The sequence below is a fragment of the Lepisma saccharinum genome, chromosome 27 (assembly GCF_977018435.1).
Source record: "Lepisma saccharinum chromosome 27, izLepSacc3.1, whole genome shotgun sequence".
NCBI classification, from domain to species: Eukaryota; Metazoa; Arthropoda; class Insecta; order Zygentoma; family Lepismatidae; genus Lepisma; species Lepisma saccharinum.
In genome coordinates this window covers 52,036,659-52,054,647 of record NC_139255.1, presented here as the reverse complement: position 1 = coordinate 52,054,647, position 17,989 = coordinate 52,036,659, and the positions used below count along the sequence as shown (strand labels likewise).

Genomic DNA, 17,989 nt, shown 5'->3' with positions numbered 1-17,989 from the left:
CGCCAGTTTCGAACATGGCGACTTCCATGCGTGCAGGAAGGTCTCCCGTGTTTTCAGAGTAGTCTTTCGGAAATACAGTCGTTTGAAAAGTGGCAAGAAGCAGGTTGTTCTTAACGTTTATGTGACGTTGTGTCGGGGCTATCCTGAGCAAGCAGTGAAGTTGGTGTCCAAGTGTAATTGTGTGTCTGCGTCTTTGTGTTTTCGGTGTGGTGAAAGAAAGCAAACGACCGGTCAAGTTGTGATTCCCGCGAAAGAAACACGTTGTTGCTCGTATAAACAAGTACACCGATTTTGAGATAAACGCAATACAATGCGAGGTGGTTTCGTATTCTTTCAATCAAAGAGCCATCTTGTCCACTGTGGGGAAGATACTGATAGTGATGATTGATGACGATCTCCCGAATTTTAGCAGTCGACGTTAAATCGTCTCTTGTGCCACGTTGAGTTCCTTTTTGTGGGAAGCAAATTTGACAGACCGTACTCTGACAGGATGATGTCTAGCGCCGAAAATGCGCCAAGTTCAAAAAGGAACTGCTGAATCAAGGTAAGAAAATACATTACTTGCATGAGACGTGCGTAAATAATGTGCTTATTATAGTCTTCTTGTTTTCTAGTGCACGAGAAACCGAGAGAAATATAAACAATCTCTTTTTATTCCCCGGCTTATCTTTGTTTAGCTTCTGCTAAAACTGGCGGTATATTTGTTGCACAAAGGAGAAAACAATGCTCTACATGTCAACAATGTTGGCAATAATTTGGTGGAAGAGGAAGCAATAAAACCAAAAGGCTTGAATTTACTGAAACTAATCTCTCTCTCTTGTACGTATAACTTTGGCGCTGTCATACTGAGAGAGGCGGGGGGAAGGGGGATCTGTTAACCCAGTGTCAGATAAATGGGACTTTTGGCATAGAAAAATATGTTCATTCTTGAACAAGAACACGTATTTAATCACTTGTAGAAAATGCATTATACTTCAATGTGTAGATTATCAGTTAAAATAAGAATACGTTTTTCCATGTTACGTAAAATTAAAGGTTGCGAGTGAGCAGCATATGATGGCCGCACCATTCACGAACAGCTGGCGCGGAGTGATACGTTACTCGAAGTGAGACGGTTGTTTACAGAGGGTCGGAAGGTTCGTGATTCTTACTATAGTGGACAATTCGCCTACTGTTTCTTTCGCCGTTGGTTGTACATATCCCTTTATGAAATAGAATATAAGTTGTAATCGTGTCAAGAAGTTAGGCAACATGGACCCTGTGGAATACGGTTTGTGTGAATGTTCATTGTATGGCACCAGTGGCAGTTGTTCCCCATTTTTTGCCCCCGCACTATGCTAAACCTTGTCTGCAAATAGAAAGTGAACTGTCTTTGCCCTCACCAGTTTTGACACCCAATCACCGCCACTGTACGGTGCAAACTTGACGGTGGAACAGATTTTCCTGCTTCACGGGTCTGAGGAAAACTTGGCAACATTGTATCCATGGTTTTTTTTTACATTGTCAAGAATTAATTAATATATTATTTTATATTCCAAGTTGTTAGTACACAAAATTTTCACCAATTCAGCAATGTATTACGAATCTGCTAATAGTACTAAATATAGCAGCTGTTTGTAAAGATTAAGATAAAATATATTCAGAGGCCAATGGTGGTTTGGTTTATTGACAGGCCAATTACTTCAAGTGTACAGAAAATTTATGTTGGTGTCCATAAGCTGGGCACCGTGTCTCAAAGAACAGACTAGCTTAGTGCCCAGCATATGGGCATCTTGGCAGTGAAAGTGTTCAGTCAATAAAAACTGAATTCTCTGTGATACATTCAGTGTTTTTTAAAAATGATTACCACAAGTATATTAGGTGTAAAAGAATTACTGAGTTGTTGAACGTGTGCTGTTGTGGCAGTTAAGATTTCAATTTTTGTATTTTTCTTGATAGCTCTAAGACTCTCTCTTTCAATAATTTTTGCGAGAATTAAAACAACGCTCTCAAAAGCAACTCATTCTTTTCATGCCCCTAGGATTTACACTCTCAACAAAAGTATCATCGTCAATAATTGTATAATACTACTTACAGCTTTCGATATCCATTCCACACTCTTGGGAATCAAACGGGTATTTTCTGAAGTTAAAGTAGCACATTGATGTGGTCAGGTATCTGCAAAGTTAAAAGAAATGATGCCGTTTTGCTACACGAGTGTGGCAAACCTTAAACATTAAAAGTTCAATAAAAATTGCAGGGCAGACTGTTCACAGCTCAAATTCACATGAGGCATCAACTGTTATTTACAAAACAACCTCAAGGCCGCAACACTAATCAAGTGAGCTTCAAAACGCCATTTTTAAGATGGCGCCTCCTATACACACTTGCAACAGTGAAGAATGGGGGTTTCTTGCCCTCTGTCAGTTTAAATCTTGCATACATTTCTCGGCAAATGAAAATTTAGTATCTCTGTGCATGCTTATCACACCAGCAAGTTTACTAATGTAGAAGAAAGTTCAACAATGGCCTCAGTTCGCAGGCAGATGGGTGGAAAGGCCTTCGCAGTGGCTCACAAGTGACTGCACGTGGACCGCAAAGATTTATTCTTCTTAAAGTATACAGGCACTAACTAAAACTTGAAAATATATGTAGATCAGCAAAAGGGCTGTGCTAAAATGCAGCGAAATTGTGCAACCCTACGCACAGAAATGTATTAGACAAGAAACAAAAACAAATGAAGGTTTTCATTGACTCTCCCTTATAATTCCGCACAATCAAACTCAATCTAACATGAATAGAACTATGTTGCAGTACAATATCGATAAACTTTCACAGCGTGTAAACTATATTAAGAACAACTTTTCTCAATTCTCAGTATTTGTTCAGGATTCGTTTCGATCTCTCTAAAAAAGAAACAATTTTTATATCACGGGATGCAGGTATGTATGTAACGGCGCTGCACGAACTCACGCTATTGGCATTATGTGGTAATATTTATATTATCAGTTATAAATGTAACTTAAGAACAGAAAAAGGAAATGGACGTACCTATTAGTCAGCAGAACATGTTTATCCTCGTAGAAAATCAGATACCCTTTGTGCTCGATATGGTTGTATATTTTCCAGTCTTTGACATTTCTAAAATATAACTGAAATAGAAAGCAAGTCTAAATTTAGAATGTCCTCAAAACAAAGACAATTTTATCACAATTATACACTCACAATTATCTCGCAAGCGTTCGAGTCTTGACGTTGTGTTTTTCTTTCATGCATCTACTCATTATTCATCCTCACCATCTGAGATTAGAGAATGAACCCAAAATAAAATTCGATATAATAATGTTTAATATTTAAAGATATAGTATTTATAAATCTCAGCTAGTATTAAGTACGCCTGTAAAATCATTTTATAAAGATATAATTTACTCTCTCTTCACATACATACGTGAAGACCTCCTCGATAGCGCAGTGGTAACCTCATTGTCATTGCCCATCTATTGACCCAGGATTCGATATCCGGTGGAGGCACATAGTGATTCTAGACCTAGTTAAACTGTAGGTCCAGCAATCCCGATTAGTCTACGTATTTGTGCATAAAGTGTGTGTTTGTTCCACGTGAACACATATTAATATTACGCTTATTATTAGTATGTAACTACAATTTAATCATTACGCTTCAAATATTGTGTTATCCATTTTAACATACCATCAATAATTTTTTAAAACAAAATCATTAGAAATAAGGATCTACACTATGTCTCGGTAACCTAAGCTGTACAGTTGATTGCACAAGTACTACCAAGCAAATTGTCCATCACCATGTTCATGAACTTTGTTTTACCCAGTTAGAAGATTCAAAGATTGAAACAAAACGCTAAACAAGATTCTGACAGCCCCTGCACCACCACACTTAAAAATCTATTGTTTAAAACACACAGGATGCAAGAGAAAAATTAATGAATATATGTAGTTATTGACAATTTGCCGAGCAATACTTGTGTATTCCACTGTACAAGTATATACTTACGTCAGGTTTCCATATTTTTTCCAGAGCATTCTTCGGAATATACACCTTGTCGGTGGTGAAATTGTAAATAAGGCGGCAATCAAACCATTTGATGTGAATGTAAGTTACGAAATCCATGTCCTGCAGATAAACATTAGCCTTTTGTGTTATTGCCTACGGTTTAACACACAAAATATCATATTCTTAAATATCTCTGTCTGTGTCGATTTACGAATTAAATCTTAGTGAGTGAGGTTCTAGGAAATATATCTTTTCCATGCGGATAAATGCATTTCATTATTATTATTATTAGTAGAGTACTGTACTGTATGTACTGAGAGACTACTGTATGGAACCACTTTCGCTCGCTCTCGTTTGGCCCTCCCCCTCCCGCCGAAAAAATCCTGCGTACGCTGTTAGGGATGAAATAATTTTTTTCGGCATATTTCTGTCTTTGAGGGAGATCTCTGACACCCGGTGTTGTCCTAATTGCGAACAATCCTAGTTGCGAACAGTCATAATTGCAAACAGTGATAATTACGAACAGTCCTAATTGCGAGCAGTCATAATTGCGAGCAGTCCTAATTCCGAACAGTCCTAGTTGCAAACAGAACTAATTGCGAACAATTGCTGCCTGAAGAGGAATAACACTATATTACCTGGAAAAGCTCTGTCCTAGTTGCGAACACAATGTTTCTTCCTTTGCATTTTTGAAAGGGGCTTAGTTCCACACTTGAGACTGGTGAGTACCTTACCTGTTACAGTTGGAACACAAAATTCGACATGATTTATGTCGTCGCCAATATATATATAATTTGACAATAAAAGTGTGTGGGCTATTTTTTTTATCCAACTACACACTGCACAATTATTAGCTGAGAAGAGATTATTAACTTTACCTAAATGTCAAATTCAAATTCGAAATATATGTACTTAAAAAAAATAGGATTATTACTAATCTCCTTACACTTGTTAGTGCTCCTCACCATCCTTTTCTCCAAAAAAAAATAAATAAATAATGAAACCTTTTTTTCTCCGCTTTACACCTTCTAGGTTTATTACCATATTAAGAAATATGTCGTTACACATTTCTGACTCAGGCTTTCTAAATTAACGTTGATTTTGTGGATATATATATACACACCTCTACGTGAATTTGTGGGGAGGGCAGAAAGTGCCTTGCCTCCCCGTAGTCGGCGCTTATGATGCCGTCTGTTGAAGCAGTTCCACGTATCTTTTGGCACTGGGGTTTTCAAGACTTTAACACACGAATGAATGTGAGACTACGAACTGAAAGGATGAAATAGTCTTGGAGGGATTTACAAAGTAGAAGACCACGATAAGTCAATCAGATTGGCTATTGTTGCTAGTCAACCCAACTGTCTTTCTGGGCCTGTACCCTTATTTATGTCTGAAAACAGGTTTTACAGTTCTGTGTGTTCGCAATTAGGACAATTTAGGCATTGTTCGCAATTAGGACTGTTCGCAATTAGGACACAACCCCCATACCCATCAGATAATTCGTACCATGTCACATAATGTAATACAAATGCAAACATACATGTAGGTTACAGTGTTTCCAATTCCATTGTTGTAAATTCTGTTTCAACTCACCAATGTGTTCTCCCTGACCTCAGTGATAGCGGCAACCGATATCCCAACGGAAATCTCAACTGCTTTTCCTGTGGAGGCAACAGAGAGCAAAGTGATATTATTTTAACACTTATAGAAGCAGACAGTAAGCAATACAGTTGAACGGAAACACGAGTCATTCCACGTCAAATAACATAGCCGTTGACACTCATTGTCACAGATTTTGCAGAAACGGTTTGGTTTGAGCTAAAACATATTTATGTTCGACACTCTTTGAGAATTTTAAATTTGAACTTTTTATGGTAGGAGAAAATAAAAAAAATGCTTTTTTAACTCAGAAATTGTGGCACATGGAGAGGTGCAAGAAAATTTAAGAAAAGAAAATTTCAGGGAATCCGATTCCGTGTTCAAAAATAAATGTTCAACCAAGTTTGAACAATCTGTTCAAATTTTAAATAAAAATAAGAAAAACACCTCCTTCTATTTAACTTATCTTTTAATGTTTTGTGGTGCAGGCACATAGTGGTTCAAATCCCAATTTAAACTGTAGGTTCAGTTCCGATTGGCCTTAATGTGCATAAAGTGAACTTAAAACACCAACTCAATTAATCAATCAATCAATTTAATATTTTGTAAAGGGGCACTGTGTTCGATCCCCTGTAGAGGCACATAGTGGTTCGGATTTCACTTTAAACTGTAGGTCTAGTCCCGATTAGCCTATCAGAGAATGAAGTGGGATTAATGCAATGTTTAGCAAACATATAATATTTTGTAGCACAACTACTTTTCTGACTTTGTGTACAATTTGATTTTGTAGTTTAAACTAAGTTAATATTTTCGACTATGTTCGGTGCAAAACATGCTAACATTTATTCATTTGATCATTTGAGAGTTGTATTTGGACAAGATAACATACAGCACTTTCATCATCATGAACAGAATTCAGTCATTGGGCTATATCAGCCAAAGACGAGACCTGGTCCATATCTTTAGTTAGTGTGTTCTCATTATACAATTAATTTGGGTTAACGAGGAGCTATTGAGATAAATTACGAGCTTTGCTTATACAGTAAAACCTCGTTAATTCAGACCCCGATAAGCCGGACTTCGCTTAATCCGGACAGGCAAAAGACAGAGAAGAAACAGAATGCAAGGTTTTGAATGTGGCTAGAAGTCAACAAGAGAACTTCCCAAGGAAAAGGCAGTCAGCCACTGATGAAATTCTGTTTCCCGCAGACCTTGTACTGTACTTTATAGTGTATTTAGGGCTATGCTCTTTAAATACACCAGAATAAACGTGTTTTGTTGCTATAAACAAAGTTTTAATGCACTTTCTACTGTTCTTTTAGGTTATTTCAGTTAATCCGGACTTTCGTTAAACCAGTCAACTTATCCCCCCCATTAGTCCGGATTAACGAGGTTTTACGGTACTTCTGCTTTTTGTTTTCCTAATCATATTTTTGGCTTTTGTGGTCTAATGGCTATCCTAATGCACTCCAAAATGTCGGTTAAAATATCATTTTGTACGTTAATAATATTGCGTTGTGTTTAGCCTCCTAGATCCTCCCTATTTTGTTGGCTCCTGATGTCGTAATTCAGGGGTGTCCAAACTATTTGATATGCGGGACAGTAATGCTGGTCGAGCGATTAGTCGTTGGCAAATTATATTCTATTATACAAAAATTATAAGTTCTAGAGCGAGTCATAGTTAATGCAAGAAAAGCAATTCAAAACTAATAAAACCACAAAACATACCAAATTCATATATCTTGCGATTTACTTTGTACATATCCTAATAATAATTTGAGACTTAGAATATATATTTTTATTGTTATCATTAAAAATATGTTACATAAAATGCAAAAAGTAATTGTATTTATTATACAATTAATTATATTTTGTTAAACTTACCATTTATCTTTGGCAGTTCGTCCTTGTTGTATAAAGGTGGTAATATTTGTTCAACAATTGATGTTTCTTCGGAATATTGATGGTCTTCTTGCTGGACATTTCTGAAGTAATAATAAATTATATTAATTAAGCTAAGACTTTGCGATGTGTGCGTAGTATCCTAATTATTATAAAACGTAACTGCTGACATATTGAACTGAAGGTGGTGGAGGGGTTAGTCTTGGAGATTTCCATCTTCATTTTACATTCTTCAGTTTCTTGTCAATAGTAGGAAATTTCCCTGCCTCTAGTATATTTGTTCTGTCATTGGTTTCTTAATACTATTCGTCAATTGTTTGTAGTACTTGTATTGCATCTAGGCGGCAATCTCACTGAATTACATGTACTGCTACTAATACTGGAATGAAATAAAATTATGGACCATTTATACGAGGCCAATTGTGAAGACATTCCACTAAGCCAATCCAACATTGGCACCGTGTGAATAGAGGCAATCCATGTGAATGGCATGTCTCCACAGCCATTGTCTGATGCCACTCCACTCAATTAGAATGGTTTCAAAGTTTTGGATTGCCTTAGTGGAATGTCTTCACAATTGGCCTCGTGTAAATGGTCAATTAAATTCAATGGAGTGACAGTCCTTTGAGTACCAAGGCCTGCCAAGCTGTTTTTCATTGGATGACGGGTGGACAATGCTTCGGTCACATCGCTGTTGTTTTCTGGCTTTCGAGACGATGCTGAGTCAATATCGAGATTTTGATCATCCTTCCACTAGCGTACGCGGGATTTTTTTTGAGAGTGCTGAAATTGTAAAGGCGGATGTTATGTAGATATTCTTCTTCTATGGTGCTCCGGTCCGTATTCGGCCCATGGCTTCCTCAATCGTACTCTTCCATCCTGTCCTATCTAACGTTGCTCTCTTCCAGTTCCTAGTTCTCAGCAGTTATACTGCATCTGCTCCAACTACTTCTTCCCATCTGTTTCTGGGTCTCCCCACTGGTCCTTTTTCCTTCAAAACTTCCTTGCATAACCTTCTTGGAGATTCGACTTTCATCTATCCTGATTATATATCCTGCCAACTTTAACCTATTAGCTCTTGTACATGTATAATTTGAGATGGGCAAATCTTTGTAAAATTCAAACAATTCCTGATTGGTTCTTATTCTCCAAATATCTTGCACTTTTATTGGTCCAAATATTTTCCTCAATATCTTCCGTTCAAGCAAATTCACCATTTCAGCTGCGCTTTGATTAAATGTCAATGTTTCACTCCCGTATATCATTATGCTGCGAATTAGGGTTTTATACAAAGTAACTTTGGCTCTATGGTTTACTCCATGATATTTAATCAATGGTAGTAGTGAGAAGTATGCTTTATTGGCTCTTTGTATTCTATTTCTTACTTCTATTATCTCATCATTTCTGTATTTGATGAATGCACATAGATGAGGGAAATTTGATACCAATTCCAATTCATGTTCTCCAATCTTTATGGGATTTTTCTTTAACTTTGCTTTCTTCGTTTGGACTAATATTTTTGTTCTATTTGTCTTAATTTGTAATCCAATTTCCTTCCCTTTCTCATCTAGTGTTTTCGCCACTTCCTTAATCGATCTTATTGATCTTCCTATGATATTGATGTCATCTGCATACCCAACTATTTGCGTCGCTTTATACTCTAATGTTCTTCAGGTATCTATCATTAGTTTCCTTATCACATATTCCAGAGATAGATTGGACAAGAGCGGTGCCAAGCCATCTCCTTGTTTGTGACCTTGATTAACTGGTATCTTCACATGTGCTTTGGTGTTCTGCATCGTCATTTCTACCAATCGAATTAATTTTGCAGGTATCCTGAATGTTCTCAATACGTTTCCAATTTTAGTTCTATCAATGGAGTCATATGCTTGTTTAAAATCGACAATGACTTGTGTTATCTCTTCCCAAAACTTCTCCAGTATCTGTCTGACTGTGTGTATTTGATTAGTTGTAGACCTGCCTTTTCTGAAGCCGGCTTGGTACTCTCCAAATGCTTCTTCTGCATATGGTTGTAGTGTCTCTCTAAGTATGCTTGTCAATATCTTGTATGCTACACAAGCAAGGATAGTCCCCTGCAATTTTCACACATTTGTTTATCCCCTTTCTTGAATAGAGGGTTAATTATGCTCTTTTTCCAGTCATCGGGCACATGTTCTAAGCTCCAGACTTTGCATAGGAGTAAATGTAGAGATTCTAACAACTTCTTCCCTCCGTATTTCCATATTTCTGCTGGTATGCTGCAGATATACACTATGAAATATTTCATAATTATGAATTTTAACCTGTTTTATAAGTTGCTCAAATGCAGACAATGGTGACTGGGTGTCATTTACGGGAAGTGTACAGTCACCAGTTTGGTTCCTCCCGAAGTCTTTACTGCATTCATTTAACAATTTTAATTTTCTTAAAATTTCGTGAGGGGTTGTAGCCCCATAGCCCCCAACTATTCTTTACGGAACTACTGCAGCCCAGTGTGGTCGACCTTCGTGGCGGAGTGGTTAGCACAGCACACAACGATGCCAGGTGTCCCGGGTAAGACCTAGGTGTTTGTGCTTGTCCTGAATGAGAAAACAGACACACTAGTGGAACTGCGCGGTGGCCGCGGTGGCTCAGTCGGTAACGCGTCTGACTACCATGCTCAAGGTCCCGGGTTCGATCCCCGGCCGGTTCAAATCCGGGAACTTTTCTAACGGTGGAAGCGGCCCCGGCGCCTACCCAGCGTCGAATAACATGGGTACCTGGGGGAAACCCTGGGAGGTAAAGGCGGTCAGGGGCGTGATGCTGATCACATCACCCCACTCACGACCGGATCAAGAAAGTGTGGGGCGTTACCCCCACACCCCCTATACGCCTTCATGGCGTGGTGCTATGCACAGGGGAACACTTTACCTTTTTTTTTACCTTGTCATGTTCGTAGTTTTTACGTCCTAATATCGCTATTTTTTGTTGGAATTGCGATTTTCTTCTTTTATATTATTGTTAAGACATATATTGCACCAAGGACTCTTGCGCGTATTCTTCTTCCATAAAAAAGGCGGGAAAATGGCGGCTTTCTTTGTGGCGGCTTCCTCTGAAGAAAGAAAGCATTGTGCCCAACAAAGACTGGAATTTTTGTTTCACTACAATAGTGCCAATAGTGCAGTTGAATCTCAATTTGGAAATAGTTTGCTGCGATCATTTTCATGTGTGTGTTGACAATGTCCTGTACTTTGTTGTCCAGGGCGGAGGGGGGGAGGAGCATTTTCTTCAGAAATTTTGGAATTTTTCCGGTTCCTCCCCCGCATCCATATATACTCTCAATGGGCATACATTTTATACAGTCCGATTCTAAGGTTTATTCCGCGTATAACGGTACTTGATTCGTCCGTATAGGGTAATTAGCTTCGGACCTACAGTAGTTTCAAGTTAACTGTGCATAAGGCTGAATGGCTCATTGGCGTACAGATATATCGTTTTGGGGGTACAAATCGTGTTGTATTGTTCATATCATAATAGTGCAATTATTTTCTTGTTCCAGACATACCAGCGATCATTTCCATGTATATTTTGACAATGTTCTGTACTTTGTAGTTCAGGGGCGAATCTATGGTTCATTCCGCGTATAACGGCACTTCATTCGTCTGTCTAGGGCAATTAGCCTCCGATCTACAGTCATCTAAATGAAACTCTGCATTAGCCCGGTCCCGGAGGACCTACTTGGCAAAATGGGCTTGGTAATCAAAAGGTTAAGGAGAATGACAGAGGAAAGGACCGGCTAGGACTTTCCTTTGAAAAGGTCGGTTGGGCGTCATATGGCCACGCGGGAGACCCATCACCGGGGTAGGTAATCTCAGGAGGGAATTTTTCAGACCATGTCTGGAGTTTGTCACGTGCCAGTTCGGAAGACACAATGAGAAATGCAAGGAAGAAATGTTTCCCGAGAGCGACGACAGATGGCAGCACGCCATATAAAGAAGAGCAGAGTTCATTGTAGAAACTTGGAGCGGAGAAGAGCGATTATGTATATTATAGTAAATGAGAAATACATAAAGGAAGAGTATAAAAATTATAGAAGGAGTAAATGAAATGTTGTTAATAGCAAATTAAGTTAAACAAGAATATTCTCGTATATGAAACAATTAGGAAAGTTAATAAGTGAGCAAATGAATTCAGAAATTCTATCGCTCTCTCCTTTTTGATCTTCTGACGAGGAGAACATCGTCAGTTTTTGTATTTGTCCGACCCTCGGTGGCGCTGTGTCAAATTAGACGCCCCGAAGCACTTACGGTTGCGCTTCTTATTAGACGCACTGGGCCATAGGCAGCGCTTGCTGTTAGCGATCCTGGGCTATTCCCCTTTTGGTCGTTACATAGGAGGTGGCGCTATTGTCAGTTTAGACGCCCCTAATCTTTCTATAAGTATAGCTTGCATCGTATGCCAAAGAAGCGGGGAAAGCGAGCGCATATATGTAATAAATAAGATTAAGATTTGAAAGGGAAGAAATAAATTAGAAGAAGGAAAAGAAGAATAAGCCTTTTCCCAAAATAGAAGGAAGAAAAGAAGAAGAAGAAGCCTTTTCCCAAATCAAAGAGAAGAAAAAGAAGTCTTTTCCAAAAACAGAAAGAAGGAAAGAAGAAGAAGTATTTTCCAAAATAGAAGGAAGAAAAGAAGAAGAATCCTTTTCACAAATCAAAGATAGGGAGGAAGAAGAAGCCTTTTCCTGAAATTACGAGAAGAAAAGAAGAAGATTTCCTTTCAAGAAGAATATAACCGACGTAAAATTTGGAATCAGCATATATGTATATTTCAATGTATATACAAAGCTTCGCTATATATTTTCTCTGTATTGTGTACAGTTTTCAGAATATAGATCCGCATTTAACTATATGATCTTGGCTATAAAACACTTTCTTATTTGGAATTCTCGAATAAAGAACCTATCCCCTGAGATTAAGATATCTGTAGCCGTGGTATAAATAACATTTAAGTACGTACCCGCCAGGGGCGTAGCAAGTTCAGACAGCCTGAAAGAAAATTGGCACCCGCAGCAACCCTCGGAGTAGGGGTAAAGGCGGCCGGAACATGGTGCTGATCACACCATCTCCACAAATGGCCTCGGACATATCTCTACACCTCCTACTAGCTTGTGCAATGTGCAGGCGTACTGCTTTTTGCACACGTCTTTTTCTACTATTGCTACTAAATATTATTTTTAGGTAAATCACTTCAACGTGCAGGTCTCTAAATGTAAATACAGAGTGGCCCAAAAGCAGGTATACAGTATATACCACTGTCGGCCTGGCATTGTTATTTGTAAGTTCATATACTATGAATGATGGTTTGAGGAATGTTGCAATGTTGATGGAGGACATTTCGAACACTTGCGTGACTAAAAATTTTTCATTAATTGTTGATGAATAAAGTCACTGATACTGTATACCTACTTTTAGGACACTCTGTATAGTTGGTTCTTAAGCCTTTCCACCACCTTCCACTTTATTGATTTCACAAGGCGCAAATGTATTCAAATAGGACCAATCAGGTAAGGGGAAATTCGTTCCGTGTCCTTTACTAGTGGGCAGAGACGAGAATGGACATTCTGTAAGTGACATGACGTCACCAATATACCACTTTTGAAATTCGCTGCATTGATGTTATCGGAATCGTATAACAAGGGAATGCTTTTCCATTAATGTTCATTCCTCTCAACGTTTGGATCAGATTGACTTCCAAATAGGCTTAATTCATAAATAGAAAAAAATATATTATTCTTCCTGTTGCAGGTCTGGGTAAACAAAGCCCTTTCGGCGACTACAAAAATTGATCATTCCATCGGAGATATTATCTTCTAAGTTTCCTTTTGCTTTTTGGCAAGCTTTCTAATAATTTTGGTGGCAAAGGGCTATCTTGTATCCTCATTACACTTTAACTGATATTTGTGAATTTCTTCCACCATTGTTTCGACCATCTATTTATTTCTGATTCCTTCGCTTCAACTTCAACATCAAGTTACGGCTAATCAAATGGGAGTTTCGACTTATCCGTAGGACAGTCAAAGTATCAACCTGTCCTCTTACCGTTGATATAATTTTCTATTCCATTGGAAGTTTGATATATCCAAGATAACAAATCAAAAAATACTTCCATATGTCCAATGCATTTCTCCTTCCCTCCTGGCAGTGTTGCCAAACCTGATGCGCAAGAAAGAACTAAATTTCACCTTAAATGGAGTTAAAACTTACTTTCATCGAGCTAGATTTACGAAGGCTGGATAAAGTGCCTTCTAGGGTAATGTCAGTTGTCAAAGGGGTGGGGCACTGCTATTATCTTTAACCCTAAATTGATGACAATTTATTCTTAGTTTTCACCGTCTAGATCCGGCGGCATCGCCCATCTCAATAATCCACCGATGGTCGTATGAAATCGAAATTCAAGAATTCCCTGATAACAATATTATGTCAATTTCACGTGAAACACGGAGATAGAAAGAAGTAGCTGGGGTGGGGGGGGGGACGCAGCCAATATAAGAATATCGAACGAGTGTACGAAAGAGCCAGATCTGGCTCCAAGAGAGCTAAGTTGGCACACTGCCACGGACGGAAGAGCTTGGGAAGAGGCCCGTGGAGACTGTATCGCATTCCCTTAAAGACCGCAAAAATCTCATTTGTGAACAATTTACTGTAGTTTTATCATGTTGACGAAGTCTTTAATATTCGCTACCACGCCGTATTATAGAAGAGCAGGTTTTGAAATTATGTTATGGTAAAGAAAAAAAAAACTGTAGCACAATTATTGACCTTTCTTGTGCGATAAGTTCCTTACGTCATGAAAGAAGACTACTGCCCAATGGTCTGGCAGGAGGGGGAGGGGGAGAATACTCCTTGATCCAGTCACCATAGGAATTCTAGAGTTTCTCTGCGAATTTGTTCTTTAGACACTTATAAGAAAAAACTTGGGTAGACATCTTGATTTTGGTGTCACTTTGTTTTTTGTTTTTTAATTATCGACTTAACGGTGCATAAGTCAGTTTACTTATGGAACTACACTCTGTCTCGAAAATCTGCGAAGAAATGTCGCGCATAAAGGTAGAGAAGGGGGGAGAGCGAGTGGATGGAGCGAAGTGGTACGCGCTGATGCAAACGGCTCCATGCACTCACTTCCCATCTCCAGTTTCCAGCGCAGCCTGTGAAAGAACCTTTTCGGGTATGAAACATTTGAAAAATCTTGCTCGTAACAGAATGCTGGATGCCAGGCTGTCTCATTTGGCTATACACAAAGAGTAATGTCAACTCTTGGAGTTTTCGTAAGTGGTCGATGCATTCTCCAAAGCACATGCGAATTTTGACAATTGCACTTCGCTAACTGACTTTGATTGTTATCTTTATTTTGTAAGAACAAACTCTTCAAAGCATTTTATTTTCGTCATTTGTATCATTATTTCATAACTTTAATATTAATATCACTACCTTCATCTCAACGAAGACGATGAAATACGAAATAATAAATGTGAACCCACACAACAAACAAAGCAACATAGGGCAGATTTCACGAAAAGAATAGCTAAATACGAATAAATATATTGTTTGGGTTTTCAGGCGAGACATCATTGTAAGCCTGCATTAATATACCTTGCATTAGCAGGGAGATCATAAATACGCGCGTATACTTGTGTTCGAGTAATGTACCTGCCCCCCCTTACAATCGCTACCCCCTCTCATTGTCACTTTCCCCCGGCGGCGTCATTGTAGCTGACATATTTATTTTTGCGTTCTCCCTCATAGAGAAGTTACACCGTATCTTTGTGCACGCGCGCACGCGTGTATAAAATCACATATTCCCAACAATGGTGGGTTGACAGTTTGTTTTCAAACGGAATCGCTGGGTTCACGCTGTTTTGAGCTCCCTCATCTAGTGACGTCAGCGCGGATGCCTTCGTTGTTAAGTTTGTTATGAGGTCATTAAATTTAAGGTAAATTTATAAATATTATAGTATTATAATGGTTGAGTTCGTCTAACGTCTACTAACAAAGGTATCGCAGCCTTACAAAATATAAGATCGATAACTATAGCTTGATTCGATAATTATGAACACTTTCAACTCGACATTATTCACATTAAATGTTTAGTGAGGTTTCTTTCGTTACAAAACTACAATTTTTAAATTTTTCGAATATATTTATTATGAAAGTTTACACTATTTGGAACGTTTCTGAGAAAACCATACGTTAATTGGTTCTACCGTTCCCGAGATATATCAAATAAAGAACTATCCAATATGGCGGACTCTTTTCAAGATGGCAGCCGTCAGAACGCAGATTGGCTACTCGACTGTAAATATCTTAAGTGGTGTAACAAAACTATTGCTTTAATGAAAAAGTCAATGATTCCGGATTTAACCGCCGGACTGTGATAAAGACACACACATTTTACAGCATATCTTTCATTAAAATACATTAAAACTTATAACGTTTTAAAGCTTATAAATTAGGCTACAATTTTTTCCCAAACAATTTAATTTAATTTCATTTGTTCAAAAGTTACAAGAACTTTAAAAAGTACTAGACAAAAATTACAATAAAACCACTGACATTATCGAAAAATTAAACTGAACATTTTTTGTAGCCAATCTAATGAGGATTAAGGCTAACGCAAGATCATCTGCCTATGACCATTAGTTACGGAGATATATCTCAGGAACTGAAAGTCTGCAATTTTTTTGGGGGGGGGCGCTGGGGGAGAATCACCGCGGGGAGGGATTTTACACTGCTAATATGTTCTAACAAATGACCAAAATTCAGCTTTTAAGGAATTCTTTCCGACATACGACGTTCTTTGACTCATTGATTGAGCTCCTACTGCACTGCAGTATTTTGGGGTTTGAACAAAAACGTATTATTTATGGTAAGAGAACTATACCTAACAGAGAGAACATTTATCGTGACGTCACTAGAGGAGGGAGCTCAAAACGGTGTGAGACTAGCGAGACCTGTTTTCCAAAGCCAAGAGATGAACTGCACCTACCTCACTGCATCACATGGCCCTTTGCCCACCACGAGAGCACACCGGCACAGCACCGCTGCAGTCAGGTAAATTACCTTCCCCATGAAACTCACTCAAGCCCGATACACATGCGTTCGCGTCTCCTTCAGGAATAAGTCGATACAACGGCACAAAACTTAATGCGGTCGTCCAACGATCTGTTCTTACATTTCGCATGCGCTGGTTTGTAATACGTGCGTTGAGATTATGGCAGTATTGCGGCGCCTATATGACTACGATTGGGCTAATTGGTGTTTTGTGTTGCATGTCCGTAAACAAAACAAGAGATCGAAAATATATGATTCGAAAAAAGGCACAACATTAATCATTTACTTTTCATGTCAACAATGTTGTAATTTGATATCGATATTAATTTTCCAGGTGCAAACACGTAGTACTTGACATGTGCTACAAATATAGACATGTTCCAACTGGAAGAACAATGTCATGTATTACAGTGAGATTTTACACTTATGTTTGAGGAGAATAGGCACACAGTGTTATACATTTTGTATAATCAATAATAATGTTAAAAAAATCAATACTTACATTACCAAGGATGTGTTCCGGGGAGATCCAGGGGGTCAGGATCCCCCACGAAAGACAGCAAAGAGGCTACTAAAATTTAATAATGAAAATACACTTGTTTAGCATTTGTTGTATGATAGAGTTGTTTATTTCGATCCAACTTTCTGGAAGGCAAGGATTAGTTTGGGATCGCATTGCTTTGAATTATAGTATCAAAGATAATTACTGCAAACTACTACTTATATGATATGCATCAAATATTAATCAGGAACTTTAGTTTTCGTCAACTTCATGTTATTTAATAAGTATTGAATTCTTTATCTTTTTGACATCTATTTCCTTGCCAGGACAGTTGTATTTATACAAATTTTGGCGGTCTTAACTACACATAAAGTAGATAATGAATACGTGTTGTTATTCTTATACCGTCTTTTTACCTATTCATGTAATAATAACAATACAATACTAATATTTACATATTATGAATAGTCCTGTAAATTACATTAATGTATTAATTTGAACATTTAATATTATTATTATTTCTGAGACAATTCGTTCGGACCCTTTCCGAAATATATTTTCTAGATACATGACTGTATATTGGTCAGATTTAACTCTGTGTTCTTTCACCTTATCATTATTCTTTTATTTAGATATCATTTATCTGTGGTGGTACCTAAGGCACAATGTATAGCTTATTGAACAAATTTAATGCATATAATGGCTTGAGCCTTGTATAGTGAAAACGCAAAAGACTATTACTAAAGAAAATGAAGTAAAAGTAAGAAAGATAAATACAGAGAACATAATACAATAACAACATATTATTAAGTAAACTAGAGACCGATATGTAATTTGTGTAAGAAAAGGACATAAGTATAAATATATGAATGTGATTGTAGTTGAAATTAG

General features: G+C 37.9%; 1 protein-coding gene across 1 annotated transcript in view; it reads right to left on the bottom strand.

Annotated features, from left to right (window-relative positions):
* Positions 1-7,546, bottom strand: part of LOC145980119 (gamma-aminobutyric acid receptor subunit rho-2-like) — a 28,222-nt gene extending 20,676 nt beyond the window's left edge. Inside the window, exons 1-5 of the mRNA XM_083113127.1 lie at positions 7,493-7,546; positions 5,603-5,670; positions 4,010-4,129; positions 3,031-3,131; positions 2,075-2,157 (exon numbers count right to left, since the gene is read on the bottom strand). Of these exons, the coding sequence (XP_082969253.1) occupies positions 2,075-2,157; positions 3,031-3,131; positions 4,010-4,126 (301 nt within the window). The 5' untranslated portion in view covers positions 4,127-4,129; positions 5,603-5,670; positions 7,493-7,546. The remainder of the gene's footprint in view (positions 1-2,074; positions 2,158-3,030; positions 3,132-4,009; positions 4,130-5,602; positions 5,671-7,492) is intronic.
* Positions 7,547-17,989: the final 10,443 nt, after the last annotated feature.